Source organism: Oryx dammah, unplaced genomic scaffold, assembly GCF_014754425.2.
Source record: "Oryx dammah isolate SB20612 unplaced genomic scaffold, SCBI_Odam_1.1 HiC_scaffold_28, whole genome shotgun sequence".
Classification (NCBI taxonomy): Eukaryota; Metazoa; Chordata; class Mammalia; order Artiodactyla; family Bovidae; genus Oryx; species Oryx dammah.
This window is the reverse complement of record NW_024070212.1, coordinates 117,485,766-117,503,501: the sequence shown is the minus strand read 5'-3', so window position 1 is coordinate 117,503,501 and position 17,736 is coordinate 117,485,766. Positions and strand designations below refer to the sequence as shown.

Here is a 17,736-nt window from a genome sequence, read left to right as displayed (position 1 = left end):
CTGCTTGGTGCTCGTGTTTATTTATAAACTGGATCCTAAAAACGTTTCTAACAAATAGTTCAAACAAGGTGTGTCCCGACGCACTCTGTCGGCTGTATGGCCTGTTTCCCGGGCAGTGGAGAGACCACGTGGAGGATTCCGGGAGGCTCAGCAAGAAGGACCCTGGTGCCCGCCTGGGCTCTTCCCGCGGCTCCCGCTAGACCGCAGGGCTGCTGCTCCTGGGACACGCGCAGGCCGGCCGCCGTGGGTCACCAGAGCCCGCACACAGGGTCAGCCGCTCAGGCTTTCATCACCGCCATGAAGGAGGCCTGCGGGAGGAGGGCGCGAGGGCTGGGAGGCACTGCCCCCACTGGTGGGAGAAGACCAGCCTCCTCACCTACTGCGGGGCTGCCACCACCCTGAGAATCTCTGCCTGGGGCTCCCGGCAGGGACGAGGGCTCCTCCTGTCCCAGGGCCCAGCCCAGCCTGCGGGGTGGCTGCTGGGAGGGTCTGGGAGGCAGCTAAGACCCCAGGGCACTGGGAGGGCCCTCCCCTCTGCACCAACACGCACCTCCCGGAGGGGCTGCCCCAGCATCTCCTGGCTGTGAATGGAGCGCCTGCAGGAGAGGAGGCCACTGTCACCCTGGGCCTCCCCGCACCCTGGGGGCGTGGGGTGGGGGGCAGTGAGCTCCAGGCCCCTCACCCTGGGCCTCCCCGCACCCTGGGGGCGTGGGGTGGGGGGCAGTGAGCTCCAGGCCCCTCATCCTGGGCCTCCCCGCACACTGGGGCATGGGCCGTGGGGGCAGTGAGCTCCAGGCCTGTCGGCTCTCCTCCCACAGGCCTCATGCTCTGCAGGACAGGTGTGCGGGTCGGGGTGTGAGGGTCGCTGGGAAAGAACCTGGCGTGGGGGTGCTGGGGACACGACCCACACCCGCACACAGCTGCGTGCACAGGCACCCACCTGTCGATTCTGGTCTCCACGGTCACCGTGAAGGCGCCCTCTGTGTCCGGCAGGTAGGTGGAGGGCACGATGCGGTAGGTGCCGGCGGGCAGGTGGCAGAGCCGGCTCACCTCCTGGGCGTAGCAGTGCGGCACGCAGCTCAGCAGAGGCTCCTGCAGCAGCAGGGAGGGCGCGTCCTGGCCCCCGCCGTCTGCCGGAACCTGGGGGAGGCCAGGGCTCAGACGGGAGGCCCGCTTGTGGGTGACCGGACTGGCTGCGGCCGCCAGAACCACAAAGGCCTGTCCCCTCCCTGCAGCCTTGACCCGGCTTCCTTCCCGGCAGGGCCGCCCTGGCTGGGGACAGCCGGCAGTCGGCCTGGCCCTTGTCACATGCCAGGCTGCTCACTGGGCCCCACCACCCACGTGGCCCCATGCCCAGAGACCTGAAGAAGCGCTGCCGTGCTGGCTGCCCCAGGCGGGCATCTCACTGTCCGTGCCCTGGCCCTTCTCTCGAAGCCCCTGGGGACCTGCCCCGGGTGGCCTGGGTGGAGCACGGCCACAGCGTGGTGCCCACAGCTGTCGGGACCCCAAGAGCACAGGAGCTTCTTGAGAAGAGCCGCCCCCAAGGCCCCACGACAGCACGGCTCCGGGCCACCTTCTGCCCACACCCTCCTCGGGGCACCGGCCCCTGCCCAGCCCCATCCTCAAGTGGGGCCCCCAGAAGGGGTGGCGAGTTTGCGACCTCTGGCACTTCACCTCCCCCCTAATACTCCAACCGCAGGTCTGCAGAGGACGTCCCGCCTGTAGTTCAGGGCAGACTGAGGCTGGGAAGGCACTCTGGGTGGTGCTGTGACTCCCAGGCCATTTCACGGCCGCCTGCCACCCGACCCTGGGTGGCCCCAGGACTCAGGGCCAGTCTGCCCTCTGTGGGGCCCCGGCTCCCGGCCACGCGGGGCTTGGGAAATGGCACTTTCTCCCGAGAGCCTCCCTCCTCTCCTGCTGGGGACTCGGCCCGCCTTGAGCTCGGGGCTCTGAGTGCCTCGGGGCCACGCTCTACGCTTCCTTTCTGACCTAGAAGCGCTCATGGGCAGGTAGAGCATCCGTCTGTCCTGTCTGGGGCGGTGTGGGCTGCCCCTCCCTCCCTGCTTGTCCCCACGAGCCCAGGCCCCCTCTGGTCCAGGCACTAGGTGGGTGGGGGCCAGGGATTCACATGGCCTTCGGGAGACTCCCGCTCAACCCTGCGCCCAGCACGCCCTGTGGGGGCTCCTGGCTGGAGGCGCAGTTCTGGGGGCGGCTCAGGACTCAGGGGGCCTTCCCTGGTGGCTCAGCTGGTAAAGAATCTGCCTGCAATGCAGGAGACCTGGGTTCGATGCCAGGGTTGGAAACACCCCCTGGAGAAGGGAAAGGTTACCCCCTCCAGTATTCTGACCATGAGAATCCAGGTCGCAGAGTCGGACACAACAGAGCCCCTTTCACACCGCACACAGGACCCGGCGTCCAGCTGCTCTGAGCCCAGGTGTGGACAGGCCTGCCTGGCTGCCGCTGCCCCTGCGCCCCCGGCCCCGCGCGCCGCGCCCGCCGCCTGCCTGGAAGACGTGGAAGCCGATGGGGAGGCACTGGTGCTCGCGGCAGTGCTGGCGCAGGGAGATGCGCACGCAGCGCGGGCCCGCGCCCTCTGGCACCGACAGCGGGAAGCGGGGGTTGCTGGCGTAGGAGGCGAAGTTGCGGCTGCCCCCCGCGGTCCGGCCGGCTCTCCAGGAGCCCCGCAGCCGCACAGTCTCCCACTCGCCCTCCGGCGGCGCCTCCCGGCGGCCGGGGCTCGGGGCGGCCGGCTGGACGGCGCTGCGGGGACGAGCAAGAGGCGCTGGTGAGCCAGGCGCCAGCGCGGGACTGCCCCGCCCCGCCCCGCCCCCTGCCCGCCCCGCCCCGCTCCCTGCCCTCCTCACCTGAGAGCAACTCTCCCGGTGGAGAAGACGCGGAGCAGGAACCGCCCTGGCGCGTCCTTCAGGAAGGTGCTGGGCACGGCCAGGTAGAAGCCTGGGCCGAGCTCACAGTGCAGGTGCACCTCGCGGTCGTAGGCGTGGCACGCGGTGCCCGCCACTGGGGGCGCCGACAGGGCCCTGGGCAGGTTGACCCGCCGCTTCTCCACCTGCAGGAAGGCCCCGAGGCGACCGTCAGAGCCGGAGGCCCCCCGGGAGTACCCAGGCCTTTGGGTCCCTCCCTGAGAACCTGCAGCTGCGTCCCACGTGAGACACACGTGCCGGTCAAGACCCGTGGTTGATGCCACCTGGGCTTGCCAGGCTTGCCAGCAACGCGGTGACCCACGAACTGGGACCTCCTATCCGGAGGGGATAGGACCTCCCAGGGGCACGGGGGCAGCGGCTGGCCGGGACCGCCCCTGCAGCCCTCCCAGCAGCTCTGCTCACAGGAGGGGCCCCCGGCCAGGCTGCTTCCCTGCTGTTTGCCTTTGGCCAGAAGACACAGCCAGGCTGGGGGAGGGAGGCGCGTCCTGTGGACTCAGATCTGACCAGGTGGGGGTGGAAAGAGGGGATTCAGGGGCTCCGGGGGCTCCGGCCTCCACGTCCCACGGGGCGGGGCGCCAGGTGGGGCTACCTTCCAGAGGTGCAGGCCCACGGCCTGGTAGTCTCTGCCCGGGCGGCCAGCTGCGCGCACCCGGGGCCTCTGCAGGACGCCCAGGTACACCTCGCTGGGCTCGCAGACCCGCAGCCAGAACTTGGGGTTGCTGGGGAAGCCACTGTTGTTCCGGCAGCCTCCTGCCGATTGGCCCTTGATCCAGGCCCCGGGCAGCTCCTGAGTGTGGCACAGCACCTTTCCTGGGCGGGAATGCACTGTTCAGACGCGGGGACGGGGTCCCCCTCACGCCCCCAGCCCCACCTTGGCGTCAGGACCCCTGCACCATGAGGACATCCCACCCGGCCACCTGTTCCCTCTGGGGCAGTGGGGATGGGACCATTGCTCTGCCTTCGAGAGAAGCCGGGGGGGCAAGAGTGGAGTCGGGTGGCCCGCCCCACTTCAGAGGGCGGGCGGTCTGTCCTGGCCTCCCTCACCTGAGTGCAGGCTCTGCAGGTGGCCAGCCTCCGTGCTGGGGAAGCCGATGGTGACCTCGTCAAACTCCCGCAGAAACTCGTCCTCCTCCACCCAGAACTCCCCGTCCTGCAGCTGCGACAGCAGCTCTGCCTGGGCTGCTGGCTCCACCTGGCTCCACCCTTCGCCGCTGCAAGGAACCCCCTTCAGCGGAGCGGAAGCCCCGGAGCAAGGGCCCACCTGCAGCCCAGGGCCCATCCTCCGTCCGTGGGTGCCCTCAGGACAGGCCCTGCCCCTCAGCATCGCTGGGGTCCCGGGGTCCAGCACGAAGCCAGCCTCCCATGGCTGTCCGGAGCCCTGCACAGAGCAGGCGGCCCACAAGCAGGTGCCAAGGGGGCCTTGCCGGAGGCCAAGCAGACACTGTCCTGACCCCGGTCCAAGCCGCAGGCACTGGGCAGGCATGGCTCTGGGCCACGGCGGCCCCGCCCCGCCCCACGGCCCACTGCGGGCAGAGGGAGGCCCAGAGCGCCCGCTCGCACTCACCCCTCCCTCCAGGGGCCCTGCCAGCACCGCCGGCCCCAGGGGTTCTGAATGCGCAGCAGCAGGACGCTCCGGCCAGCCCGATCCTGGAGCTCTCGCAGATCTGACACGATGAAAGCATGAAACTCGCCCAGCTCCCGGGTCCCTGGGGGAGGAACAGCCGCAAAGTCCACACACTGAGCGGACACACAGCCCACCCAGCTGCACTGCACGGGCGCTGTATCCTGACCACGGCAGGCAAGTCAACTGGGGCCGTGACCCGATCCAGCGTGGGGTCACTGGGAGCGCCTGGCCTTGGATTTGGGCTCCGCTGCCACCAGTCCTGCTAACCACTGCCTTCTCTGGGCCTTGGTCCTCGCCCAGATGACACTTTGGACAAAAGTCCCGTTACAAAAATAATCTTAAATGTGAAAGCGATCGTGCACAAAGACGCTCACTGCGATGTCGTCTCTGACAGCGTGAGGCTGGAGAGACCGTAAATATCGGGCACTAAGGGACGGACTCAGAAAAACACGGCAGATACAGGGATTAAGTAGGATCCTGACAAAGTCCACGCGGCACAGAGTGACACGTAACACAGGACACGTGCGTCTCACGAAAACAGCTGAGAAAGGGCACCAAGTCAGGGTGGTCAAGCTTGGGTGACTTTTTCTTTCAACAGACTTGCTTTGTGAGCACATGTATCGCTAACGTGGAAACCTGAGCGCTGGTTTTGCCTGGTCACCAGCCGTGCCAGAGATGGTGCCACCACTCTGCGAGCCGGGGACCCCAGTGCAGACACCCTCTCGCCCTGGAGGCCGGTGCCAGTCAAGGGAAGGCGGGACACTGCCCTCCGGAGAAGGCCGGTCAGGAGGGAAGGGCACACCTCGGACCCCAGCTCTGAGGACAGAAGTCCTCTCTCGACTCAGTCCCAACAGGACCCGAGTACCAAGCTCCGGCAGGAGCCAGCAAGGGCTCAGGTGAGCAGGCCCGCGAAGCCGCCACCTGCTCCACACTACCTGTCCTGGGGCCGAGCACCGAGCAGCTCAGCAGACAGCGGTCCTTCAAGCTGAGCAGCTGCCGGCAAGTCCTGCGTTCCGCGCCGCGGGGCCTGTCCTGCTGGCCACTGGATCTGGCCACATCCTTCAGGTTCCACCTTTCGGCCAGGCCACCAGTGAGGTCCACCAGGGCGTCTGCCACCTGCCCCGCCCACAGCTGTTCATAGGAGCCGTGGACCCTGGGGAGACAGCCAGGCTGCGTGAGGCCCGGCACTGGGCCCCCAGCCCTCCTGCCCCTCTGGCCTGCCTCTGACCCACCTGGATCACCTCTCTTTCCACCCTGCCCTGTCCCCACCACGTCCAGGCACAAGCTCGCCTCCAGGGCACAAGGCCCATGTAGGCACTAGCAGGAGTGGGCACAGTGGCCGTGGGCACCCACCCCTCCGCCTCTCGTGATCAAGGCCCTGGGCCCGACGGGAGGCTGATGGAGGGGCTCACTCCTGCCGCGAAGGCCCACCTCCCGACCCAGCCTCCTTCAGCACGACCACCAGCACGTCCAGGGAGGGCATCCATGGTCTCAGGACCACGACAGACAAGCCGGACGCCTCGGACGCCTCACTCCTTCCCAGCGACCTGCAGAAAGGCCACCCATCCCCAGAGAACCAGGTGGACAGAGAGACTTGTCTCGCTTGGGTTTGAGGAAAGAGAGGACAACATACACCCTCTCTCTAGAGGCGACGCCCCCGTGCCTGACTGTGATGTGAGGGCAGGGTGAGGGTACAGCAGCCCATGGGCCAAGCCTCAGAGCTGCAGTCTCTGGACAGGCCAGCCCACCCTGGAGGCCCTCAGAGCCCACAAGGGCGCTGCGGCCCGGGACCCCCGCCCGCATGCCCGCCTGGCCCATCCACGCCGGCTGGCGTACTTGGCGTAGACCTTCTCCAGCAAGGGGAGCCAGAACACGTCCTCTCTCTGGCACCGGGAGAAGCAGAGTCTCCCTGCAAGACAAGGCAGACGGTCATCCACGGTCACCTCCACCCAGCGTCCAAACTGCCAGACTCGACAGGTGAAGGAGCCCCGGTACGTCTGGTCGAGCCAGCTCGGCTGTCCCGGAGGGAAGACCTAGCATGTGCGGGGGGAGGCAAAAGGAGACGGTGAGAGAAGGCCCAGGCGGCGTGTCCCGGCCCCGGCCAGAGCGTGACCGCGCCGGACGCTGCCCCCCCGGCACGCGCCTGGCTGTCCCGCTCATGTGAACACCACTTGGGGGACAGAAGGTCACAGACCTTCCAGTGAAAGGTGCCAGGGCCGCTCTGAGCGACTGGAGCCTCCCAAAGCTCAGCCATCATAAGCTCGCGTTCCCAGGTAGCACGGGCCCTGAATCCACGACAAACGTGACTTCAGAGGCCTGCATGGCGGAGGTGGCAGCTACCCCAGCTGGAGCCTGGGCACTCAGCTCCACCAGCGCCCGGCCCGTGCTCATGGCTGGGGCTGCGATTCTGGCCCAGGGCTGAGACAGGAGGGGGTCTGCACCCAGATGGCCCCATTGCGTCCCGGCTCTGCCCTTGTCAGCTGGGACGTGACCATGGTTTCGGCGCCTCGTTTGTAAGAGAGGGTCTAGGCCAGCAAGGCCTGTGAGAATGAAAGCTGGCAACTGTGGTGGGCTTGGCCCGGCACTGGGGACATGGGGGCTGCTGGGAAAGGGGTCAAAACTGCTGCTTTCACTGGCCACACTCAGCCAGGCCGCGAGCGCTCCTGGGGAAGGAGTCTGAGTGGCCTCCTATTCCTGTGGGGTCCACCTACATCTGAGACAGTTCTAACCACCTTTTGCCAATTGATATTCAAAATCTATAAGAAAAGAGAACAACCACCCCAACTAGCCAGGAAACTTACTCCAAACGAGCACAGGGTCCCTCAACTGTCCCTCTCCTACTTTGGGCTGGCATGTTTGTCTTCTTCCAAATGCCTGCCTGGGACTTCCCTGATGGTCGGGGGCTAAGCCTTCGTGCTCCCAACTCAAGGGGCTTGGATTTAATCCCTGGTCAAGGAACTACATCCTACATGCTGCAACTAAAACCCAGTGCCGTCAAATTAAAACACACACATAGGTGCGTGTGTGCGCGCGCATGTGTTACACACACGCGGCTGGCCCAAGGCTTGGGAGATAGTGGAGCAGGTGCAGCAGAAAGCGCCCTGCCAGCCCCTGCGGGAGAGGGGGCCGCTGGGCCTGATGGCGGAGCCCCCTCCTCGCCCCACTTCCTTCCTACGCGGTCAGACAGGAAGAGAGAGGAGGAGAGGAGGCCGCGGGCGGTGGGCAGACACCTGGTCCAGGAGGTGGCGGCGCTTCTGCAGGGCGGCGCAGGCACACAGGAACCAGCAGTCCCCCAGCAGGCCTTGCTTCACCTGCCCTTCCTGCGGGCTACCTGCAAACAGCCGGGGCGTGGCGCAGATCTCCTGAAATAAAGAAGACGGTCCAGAGTGGCAGCAAGTGCGGGGGCTGGCCACGAAACCAAGAGCAGAAGCCCCATGTGACAGGGTCGGGGAGGAGCTCTTCTGGTCATCCACGCTGCCTAAGAGGGCACGGGAAATGGCTGGCCTCTTGTGGCCGGTACCTGTCAGCCCCTCCAGGCTGCACATCAGCCTGTCCAGCTTGGATTCTGGGCTCCCTGTCTCCACCCACCTTCCTTGATTGGCACCCCCCACCAACTCTGGACAAATCCCACCACCCTCTTTGTGCAACAGTGAAATGTTGGTCTAGAAAACGGTTTCCCTTTAAATTCACAAAGGCAGGTCTCAAGGGGGTCTTCCGTACTGTTTCTCTACAAGGCTCAGCTCTCCACACCCCAGACGAGTTGACCTTCCTCCTGCTCTCCCCACAACACCCAGGTCCCTCTGAGCAGCGGCCGCGCCCAGGGCTCCACCAGAAGCCCCCACCCCACCCCCCGCCGACCTGACCCCTGCTGCTCTCAGTGTCAAGAGTCCATACACGCCCCCCACCTCCCCCAGCCCTGCAGGCGGGATCCCACCAGCACAGGCCTGGGAAAGGAGGCCCGCCGCCTCTGACACACTGTCCCTGGGCACTACTTCCATCTCCTCCGAGAGCTGCTCCCCCACTTCCTCCCTCCTGTATCTTACAACACCCTTGCTTCTCAGCAGGCCCACAGCCCCAAAAGCGCTCTGCATCAGTATCACCTCCGGGTCGTCACCTCCCACGGGCATCCTCTGTGCTCCTCGTTCCTGACACAGCGGCCTCAGAACTGCAGCTCCCCAGCGCCCAACAGCCCCCCTCCCGGAATCCACGACTCCACTGTGCTCTGGCTGTCCTCTCCCCTCACTGCCTGCTGCTTCTCAAGTCTGCTTGTCAAGGCACCTGTGGTTCCTTAAGGCTTGATTCCAAGCTGTCTCTTCTTCTCTGCCCCTACTTTCTCTGAGATGCCCTCCCAGACTCCAGACAGTAAGCCATCTGTTCCGTCCCTGTTCCCAGGAGCATCATCTAACCCCGCTCCTCCTGAGCTCTTGGCTCTCACACCCACTTGCCTACCGTCAGCTCCGCTTGAACCTGTGAGAGCAAAATCCAAGCCTACACTTCCAGCCCACCTCTCGTTTCTGCAGCACATCAGCCAGGACCCCCACCCCCCAGGTGATCAGGCTAGAAATCTAGAAGTTCTTGATCCCCCCTTCATCCTCACTCTCTACTTTCAGTTGGTCACGAAGACCTATGACTCCTGGCTTGGACATCTCCCTTAAATCCGCCCACGCCAGAGCCCCAGCCTGAGGCTGTCGCGCTGATCTGAGCCCCTGCCTCATTCTGCAGGGTCACTGCAATGGCCACCTGCACTCTTGCCCTCTGCACACCCGGCCGAAGAGGGAGCTTCTTAAAACATAAACCCAACCAAATCACTCCTCTGCTAAAAACACCTTAATGGTCTCCCACTGCACCTAGAGTCCACTGGCCCAGCTGATCAGGCTTGTGGCCCCTTGGCACCTCCATGGCAAACAGGCCCTCGGTGCTGTCCAAGGAAAGCCACTTCTGGCTCTCTTCCAGGGCGGGTGCATGCCGAGGTCTCCACAAGGTTGCTCTGGGGACAGTCTTATTCAGCGGATACTCCGTTTCTAAAGCTATCAGCATAGCACACTGGGCCGGAGCATGCCTCTAAACTGCCACCTTGAGATGTTTACACCTGAAAGGGCATGAGGTTCACCACACGAGCGTGCAGAACACAACGGCAGTGGCTCTGCAGGCTCAGTCTGGCCCTTCCAGAGGAGCAGGAGAAACAGAACAAGACCACTTGTGGTCAGAAGAGCCCTGCAGACTAGAAGCCCTTCACAGGAGACCCAAGTGGGGCTGAGGGTGCCGAAGCGCCCAGCGCGCGGGGCCGTGAATCCCCTGCAGAAGGGAGCGCTCTCAGGTGGGGGCTGTGAGCTCGGTCCAGCACACTCGGAGCTGGCTGAGGGGTGGGCCGGGGAGCCCTCTCCTGAGGACGGCGGGAAGCGGGCCTGGAAACGCGGCGCCAGACCCCTGAGAGCCCCGCGCGCCAACCCCCTCCCCGCCCCTGCCCGCCCCACCTGGGGCCGCCTCCAGGTGATCTCCTCCCGGAACTGGGCCAGCGGCGTGGAGAAGCTGGAGAAGAGCGAGGAGTCCGAGGCCGGGAAGGCGGCGTCGCGGAAGAGCTCCTTGGCCGGCGCCCGCATCTTGGGCACCCCGGGCGCCCATCTGCAGCCCGTGACCCGGTGCCGAACGCAGCCGAGCGGGCGCGCGGCCCCGGAGGGAAGGGCGAACCGGCCGCGCGCGGTCCCACTTGCCCGCGTCCCCTCGCCCGGCCCGTTTCGGCCCCCCGGCACCCCCGGCCCCCCGGCCCCCGAGCCCCGCTGCACTCACAGCACCCCCCCGCCCGGGTGCCCGCCCACCCCGTCGCCCCGGTAACCGTCGTCCCAGCAACCAACCAGACGCGGCGCTCCTGGTCACGTGGCAGGATGGCCCCCGCCTCCGGGCGCCGGAAGTCGCGTCACCGAGCCGTGCGGCCGTGTAGGTTGTGCCTCTTCTTCCCGGGTTGGGGGGCGGGGGGCGCTTGGAGGTGTCTCAGCCGAGACTCACGCCTGGGAGTCCGGCGCCGGCGTCTCCTCGAACCTGTGTGGTTCGGGCGGGGCGTGGGGACAGCCTCCTGAGGCTGAAGGGACCGGCGAGGCCGCCTCGGACGACGTCGAGCCGCGGACTACAGGTCCCAGCATGCCGCGCTGCCTCCCACAATGCACTTCTCCGGGCCCCGCCGCGGTGTCTGGGAGCCGATTGGACGCCTTCGGGAAGGCCGGCGGTAGGCCCTCCGCTGTCCACTGCCGCTGCGGCTGTGTGCTGGGGTCCGGGGAAGTGTGGCAGCCCCGGGACGGCCGTCCCAGGCCTGAGAGGCCGGCTGCGGTTAGACGCCCTGGACCGTGAGTCGGCAGGCTGGAGCGCAGTGCTGGTTCCCAGACGGCCGGCCATCTAGGTGGTCCTGGAGGGCTGGACAGTGACCCGCTGGGCTTGCGGTTGCAGCTCATGGCCGCTCAGCGCTGCGGGTTGGTGAGGACGCCAACTTCAGGATCTGCTCGAGGAAACTGCCCTTCCTCGGGAAGAAGGGCAGGCAGCCACCCTGGCTGCCTCTCCAGGCCTGCTTCGCTGCGGCTGGACCCTTCACAGAGGGCCGCGCGGGGGCAGGTGGGGAGGACCCAATCCTCGGACAGCTCTCTGCTACCACCTGAAGCTCAGATTTCGCGTCCTCATGCCGTCTTTGCTCAGCCCCCGCATACGCAGGGTGGTCAGATCAGATCAGATCCCCACAGGCCCTCCTGCTGATGAGACACTGAGCCTGATCCAAGAACGCCCGCCGACCTTGCTCCAGAGCCTCCAGTGTGAGGCTGTGACAGCTGCGGCTCCTCCCTCTGAGGCCCCCATGGGGCCTGCATGAGGAGCAGCTGCTAGTGGTGGCCTGACCTGGGCTACCTCGAACCCACCAGGCCTCAGCCCCTTGGTTTGGGGGCCTAGGGTCCTCATCTCTTCTGAGGTTCTGGAACCTCAGCAGCATCTGACATCTACCCCCTGCAAAGCTCACTTCATGACAGTTTACCCTGAAGCACTGACTCTAACAGGAGATGTTTTATGGCAGGCTGGATGCTGCACCGTAGCTGGAGGGAGTCAGGAATGGCCCAAGAGCTGCCTCATGTGGGTGTCCTAAAGGATTAGGGGACAGATTTTGCTACCCTGGGGTGTTGGGCAACTCGTCTGCTCCACGTAACACAAGGGTGGTTAGCAGATGAGCTGGGAGCAGCCCAAGAACTGGACTCCAAGTGGGGGCCTCTGCTGGGCCTCTTAACCCTGGCTTGCAAGCTCTGGAGAGCAGGCAGCTTCCTGTGGGCACATCAGTGTCCAGGGCTGGGCTTATGCCCAGAGAAGCAGCAGGAGACAGTTGGTTTGGGGCAGGGAGCAGCCCGTGACCGTAGGGACGAGTTTGTGACCAGCACTGAGATGGCTGACGGCAGCTAGCTCTCCTGTCGGCCTGCCTGGCACAGCTCCTCCTGGGCCACAGTTACCCGTGAGCCCTTCAGGGTCCCATTCCCCACCCCCTGGGTGTGAAGATGGTCCACTGGCCAATTAGCAGTGCTCTCCTCTCCCTCCTGGCCCACCCCTGCACCCCTGCCTTGTGCAGAGTAGAGCCTCTGGCTGGTGGGTAGAAGGAGGAGTTGGAAGCAGCCTGGACTGGGGAGATGACCAGTTCTCAACCCCAGTCTCCAGGCCCTGAGATGGGCAGTTACTTAGTCTGACCTCGGTCCTCAATGAGGTGGGAACACCAGCTCCACGTTACCGCAGCGTTTGACGGGCACAAATGAGATAGCGGGAGGCCCCGTGGAGCTGAAAGAACTGACCTTGGGCCCCTCAGGTGAGGAAGCTTTGCTGGACTCGCAGCAGAACAACAGTGTTTGGGAAAAACACCTCGAGGCGGGCAGGTAGACATGCTGTCTGTGTCACTGGTGCGTCTGAGTTGCAGGGCACTTTCAGGCACGTGCCCCACCAGAGGCAGCCAGGGAATCTGCCTGTGTCCTGGGCCTGTGGGCGGCGGGGTGCCTGTCCCTCTGGGCAGGGCCTTCCGGCTGGGACTCTCCTCCTGAGGGGACGGGACAGGTGAGAGTTCCCCCACCTGAGCAAGGCCTGGGCCCACGGGACCAGCCTCCACCACGTCTACTGCAGCAGGGCCAGAAGTCACCTAAGCAGGGTCACCGGAGGCTGTGCCCCGCTGGGTGGCTTTCCAGGCTGCGCTCCAGGCCCCTGTCTGCAACCACAAACCCCGTGGTGCAAGGGCCTGGGCCGGCCTGAGGCTTGTGAGAAACCACCCTGGGCCCAGGCTAGGGGGCCAGTTGGCGGGGGTCACGGCCCTAGGCTGTGGGGAGCAGTCGTGAGCACCGGGGACGTGGACTGCTCCCCTGCGGGGTGGTGGTAGCTGGTGGGGGGAGGGGTGCTGGAAGCTTGGGTTTCTCCCCTGCCCGTCTGGAGGGTCCAACTGAGCAGCCGTCCCAGGAGGGCCAGAACAAAAGCACCTGTGTCAGTCCTGTGGCCCCGTCAGTTCACAGAAGTGAGGAGGGGTCCTCCCCGAGAGCCGGAGGGTCAGGCTCGTTTCACAGCGACGAGACGTGGAGTCTGTGTGGTCCTCACGCACCTCAGCAGTAGGTGTCACTCCCGTCTTACGACGAGGAACCTGGACTTAAACGGGAGGAGACGGCAGCCCAGGACCCCACAGCTATAGATGGACAGAGCCAGCGTTCCGAGGCCAGGCAGGCCCAGGTCACTCTGCTCACAAGAGGAATGGATGCTTGCAGGGCGGTGTTCTAGATCAACCTTGGGGTTTTTTAACCTCGTTACAAATAATAGATGTTCTTATTGGAATTTCTGCCTGTTGCTCCACAATGGTAATGTGTCCTTATATTTTATTACTAACACAATACAGATAATTTCTTCTGTTGACTTCTATCCCCTGGGACGACCATTTTTCCAAAGTGGGATGTTTTCTGCAGTGTGGGCGAGCCGTCACATTCACTTCAGGTCGTGGAGTCTGTGCCTCGCCGCTTGCTCATGCGTTTTTGAACAAGGGAGGTTTATCCAGGCCTGGCCGGTGGGCGGCTGTCCTCTCAGCACACTGCCCATGCCCCGCAATTGCCCTGCCTTGGCCTTCATCCTTCCAGGGTCTGGTCAGGGATTATTTAGAAAGTGGGAAAAAAAGAAACCTTAACAGCTGGCATCTGAATGCCCTTGGTGAAATGACAGCCTGTGTCAGGGAATACACCCACCAGGTGGGCTAGGGAGGGTGCCCCCGGGTAAGGTGGCCTCAGGTGGCTTGGTCTGGCCATGGAGGGCTGATGGGCGGCTGGGGGGCAATGGCTGAGGAAGGGAGGGTGGCCTCCCGCTGCGTGGAGGACGGGGATGCCTCCATCAGTCTGAGCGTCTGGGGGCAGGTCATGACCCCAGGTCTGGGGCGAGGCCCACTTCTTTTCCTGCGTACTGCCCCTTCGTGGGTCGTTTGCTGATGCTAAGAGTGCTCTGTCTGCTATTCCAATCCGTGACCCCTCTTCATGACCATTCTTCCTAGTTTTCGTTTTTTAAGAATTGTCCCTTTAAAAACTTCCAGATCTTTGAGAGGTTCTTTGGCCCAAGTCCCGGTCATTTCACAAGTGCCTGTTCCTGGTTTATTTCAACGCCCCTGCCTCCATGCGCGTGGCTAGGATGTCAGCACTACGGCTGTAAAGTCCTCTGCTTGCTCTGTTAGCTTGGTTTCCTTGGGGATCAGTTTGGTGAGTGCTGGCCCTGCTGCACGTGGCTTATACGCTCCTGGGCGGGTGCCCGATTGGGTGGGCCTTGTCTTTTACATCTGACATTCCACTCAAGGCACCTGACCTGGGGGGACTGGCCAGTGAGATGGGGAGGGAGAGAAGGCCTCCCAGGCCAAGGGTGCACCCCCGGGACGAGGCCTGCGGCGGGCGCGGGCCCTGGACCCAGGCTCCAGGCTGTGTGGGCTCTCCACACACCGTCCGTCCCTTTCCTGACCCCAGCAGGCCCCGTGCTCATGGCCACCCCCCTGGCTCCACTCTCCTGCCTGACTGCTCCCTTCTCTGCCCCCAGAATTCTGTCTCCCAGCACCGTGCCCCCAGCCCCTATGGTGGAAACCCCCCACCTCCATGCGCCTGGTGGGAGTGGCCGTGTGGGGCCAGTGTGAATGCTGTGGGCAGACGTGGCACGTGGCCCCAATATGTCCGATTGCTGGCCTGAGCCGCCCCCCCACACCCCCTTATCTCTGCCAAGGTGCTACTGTCCACCAGTTGGGGGCCCTGAGGAACCAGTGACAGGAAGCCCACCCCCGCCCCCCCGCCTGGACACGTGCCACAAGTGAGAAATAAACCTTCGCTGTTTAAAACGCTAGTGTCAAGAGTATTTTCACGTGTTGCCGAGGCTCAGACATCAGCCCCAGAAGAGACAAGCGGCTCCGTCAGGACACAGGACACAGGCCTGTGGGGGGGTGGGGGGGCGCTGGCGGGGGCCCACCACTGGAGGCCGTGGTATGCAGCCGCAAAACATCTGGTAAGACTCAACCGTGATGACTCATGGGGCAAATGACGTCCAAAATAACTCGCAGGTCCGGTGGAAGGGGTTGGGAAACCTTGGCAGCACACGTTGGTCACAGGCTGTGTTTGGCAAGATACCACGTGGAAGATGGGCTGAGAAAAACATTCCTGGGTTTGCAAAGCTGGGAGGAAAAGGAAAGGAGAAAGGCAGAAATGGCCCGGAGGGGAGGTCAGAGCCAGGACTGTGGCGAGGATGCTGCCGAGGTGTGGGGGTCACCCCAGGGAGACCGTGGGCTTGCCTCTGAGCCTCCCAACGTCAGGTGGGGTCCTGGGGGGCAAAACGTGGCCCCTGCCTGCTGAGCTGGGATCGGGACCTTGGGGGACCACAGTGCTTTTGAGGGCTGAACTGCCAAAGAAACCAAGAGCCTAGGGCTAGAGTGTGACTGGAGACCCGAGAACAGCCGTGGCAGGGAGGAAGCTAAGGAAGCAGGTCAGCCCCATGGAGGGCTTGGCCAGAAGACGGCAGGACGGGCCCTCCCCAGGGCACAGCTGAGGGTTGCGGAGAGCCCAGGACTCGGGGGCCCAGGCCCACAGGCTCCAGTGCTGCTGCAGGCAGAGCTCCCGGGCCCCTGCTTCCCCCCCACAGGGCTTCCCGTTCACCACGGCGGGGGGCTGGGCCTCCCACTCGAAGTGTCTGGGCTCAGAGGAGCCACACCCGACCACGGTGTTAGGACAGCCCCCGAGAGCCAGGGCCACGCCTGGGTGGGGTCGGGTCAGCTCCCGGGGGTGGGGGTGTTGCGGGGAGGACAGTCACTGGGGCACTCGCGACCTGGCGGCTGGCCCACTGCCCTGTCCTCCAGCGCCTCGGCCCCTTGGGAACGGGGGGCTCTGTGACCAGGTCCCGCCAATGGGCCGGCTGACAGGTCACTCTGGGGTCTGCGCGTGTGATCCTGGGGGAGACCCTGCAGCGCTGACCGGACCCACAGCAGAGGCACCGCCCCAGGAGCCTAGCCCATGGGCGGCCGGGGGGAGGGGCCCGGACGCTGCCCCGGTCACTGCGGGGCACTGCTCCCGGCACCCACGGCTTGGCCGTGCTCTGGGGCCTCCCCGGGGCCAGCGAGGGCCGCAGCCCCTCCGCTCCGTCCTCCCAGGTCACACTCAGGCCTGCCGCTCACCTCTCCCTTTACTCCATTTTGGGAGAAAGGCCCACAGCGGGGAGGCTGACAAGTGCCCCTGGCTTTGGTGTTTGGGGGTCCTGGGGGTGGCAGAGGGGCTGGGGAGGTCGGGGGCAGCCGGTGGCTGGTGCTCAGACCCCAGGGGGCCTCAGGGCAGGATGTGGGGCCTCCTGGTGCAGAGCAGAACAGTCAGGAGGGGCCGGATGCAGGCAAGAGCCCCCACCTCTGGCTGGAAGCCTGGGTCAGAGCACAGGGCTGTGACCAGCTCCAGACCCCATGCCACGGCTGCTGGGCAGCTGTGCAGGACAAGAGCCGGGACGGACAGGCCGGGAGACAGTCTGCAGAGTGGAGGTTTAATGGGACAATCGTGGTGACCCCGAGCGGGGGTCCCCCGGGAGCCCAGCTCGAACCCCGGGGCTCCCCGGGCCTCTTCCAGCAGGGTGGGCCTAGAAAGAGCACCACTGCTGCCCGCCTTCCCGCGCGTTATTGCTGCACTGGCCCCGGGGCCTGGGGCCCTGAGTTCCCTGAGGAGCTAAGGCTTTCCGGGGCCCCCTCCCCAGGGACATCCACCGTCTCTGCGGCGCCCCGTCCCCCACGGGGAGGGCGTGGGCATGTCTGCGTCCTCGTCCCTTGGGCAGGGACCGAGGGAGGCTGCCAGCCTGGGGGCGGGGGGCGGGGGTCCAGGGCTCCATGGAGGCAGGCGTGCGGGGCGGGCGTGGCAGCCCAGGCCCTCCTGGCAGACAGAAGGCACAGTGTGGCGGTTGCCGTCGACCCAGGGCAGCGCCTGGCAGTCAGTGTTGAGACAGGAGGGCCCGCAGTGCAAGAGCGCTTTGGGTGGGGGGGGCGGGTCCACAGGCCTCGGTCGGCCCTGGAGGGGCCCCGGCAGAGCCCCTCCAGCCAGGCCTGGGGCCCAGAAGGCACAATCGTGGTGTCTGGGAGGCGAGTGCTAGGCAGACACGTTGACGTCCCTGAGAGAGATGGCGCTGCCCGGGGCCTCGTCCCCGAGCAGCAGGCCTGGCTCCGAGTCCGCCGCGGCCCCGCCTGGCTCTGCGCCGGGGCTCAGGCCCTGTGACAGGATCTGCTGGATGGTCCGCCGCAGGTTGGGGTGCAGCCGGCCCTGCGTCTGGTAGAAGACCTCCAGAGCGAAGGACTTGAGGGCGCCGGTGCACAGGTCCTCGTACAGTGGGATGGTGTACATGCGCGACATCTGTGGGCAGCCGCGAGTCATGGGGCGCCCTCCCCTCCCCTCCCCAGGGGGCTTGGGCTGCAGGGGCCCTGCCTGCTAGGGCGCAGGCCTGGGGATCCAGTGACCCTTAGGCCTTAAGAAGCTCAGACGGCCCCAGTGTGCACGCCCTGCGGCAAGACCCCAGGACTCTGCTCCCGGCTTGACCACTGGCCTTGGGCACAGCCTCCCTGAGGTCTGCTGGGGTCTGGGCCCCACCCCATTCTCTGGGCCACCCAGCCTGAGGGGCCGGGTGGGGGGAGGGCAGGGGTCGCCAGCCTGA

General features: G+C 65.4%; 2 protein-coding genes and 1 long non-coding RNA gene across 3 annotated transcripts in view; 1 reads left to right on the top strand and 2 right to left on the bottom strand.

The window, feature by feature from the left end:
• Positions 1–10,299, bottom strand: CAPN10 (calpain 10). The gene is made up of 12 exons (XM_040232004.1): positions 10,041–10,299; positions 7,797–7,928; positions 6,403–6,599; positions 5,502–5,719; positions 4,507–4,648; positions 3,987–4,153; positions 3,532–3,752; positions 2,865–3,067; positions 2,505–2,760; positions 941–1,140; positions 551–596; positions 1–308 (listed from the first exon to the last, which is right to left on the bottom strand). The coding sequence occupies exons 1-12, from the start codon at positions 10,164–10,166 to the stop codon at positions 279–281; spliced, it is 1,938 nt and encodes a 645-aa protein (XP_040087938.1). The 5' UTR covers positions 10,167–10,299; the 3' UTR covers positions 1–278.
• Positions 10,300–10,473: 174 nt separating this feature from the next.
• Positions 10,474–14,908, top strand: LOC120856663. Its single transcript, XR_005719458.1, has 2 exons — positions 10,474–14,288; positions 14,617–14,908. It is a non-coding gene; the product is annotated as an uncharacterized LOC120856663 (long non-coding RNA).
• A 1,657-nt stretch (positions 14,909–16,565) lies between these two features.
• The window catches only part of RNPEPL1 (arginyl aminopeptidase like 1), an 11,624-nt gene continuing 10,453 nt past the window's right edge, over positions 16,566–17,736 (bottom strand). Inside the window, exon 14 of the mRNA XM_040231962.1 lies at positions 16,566–17,438. Within this exon, the coding sequence (XP_040087896.1) occupies positions 17,178–17,438 (261 nt within the window). The 3' untranslated portion in view covers positions 16,566–17,177. The remainder of the gene's footprint in view (positions 17,439–17,736) is intronic.

Bases quoted from the DNA above. Each gene is read 5' to 3' on its own strand.
- CAPN10 (XM_040232004.1), bottom strand. From the start codon at position 10,166: ATGCGGGCGCCGGCCAAGGAGCTCTTCCGCGACGCCGCCTTCCCGGCC. The intron at 4,649-5,501 runs GTAGTGTGGAGC...TTCCTCCCCCAG, and splicing joins GGTGCTCGGCCCCAGGACAG to GGACCCGGGAGCTGGGCGAG. The intron at 309-550 runs GTGCGTGTTGGT...CTCCTCCCGCAG, and splicing joins TGGGGCAGCCCCTCCGGGAG to GCCTCCTTCATGGCGGTGAT.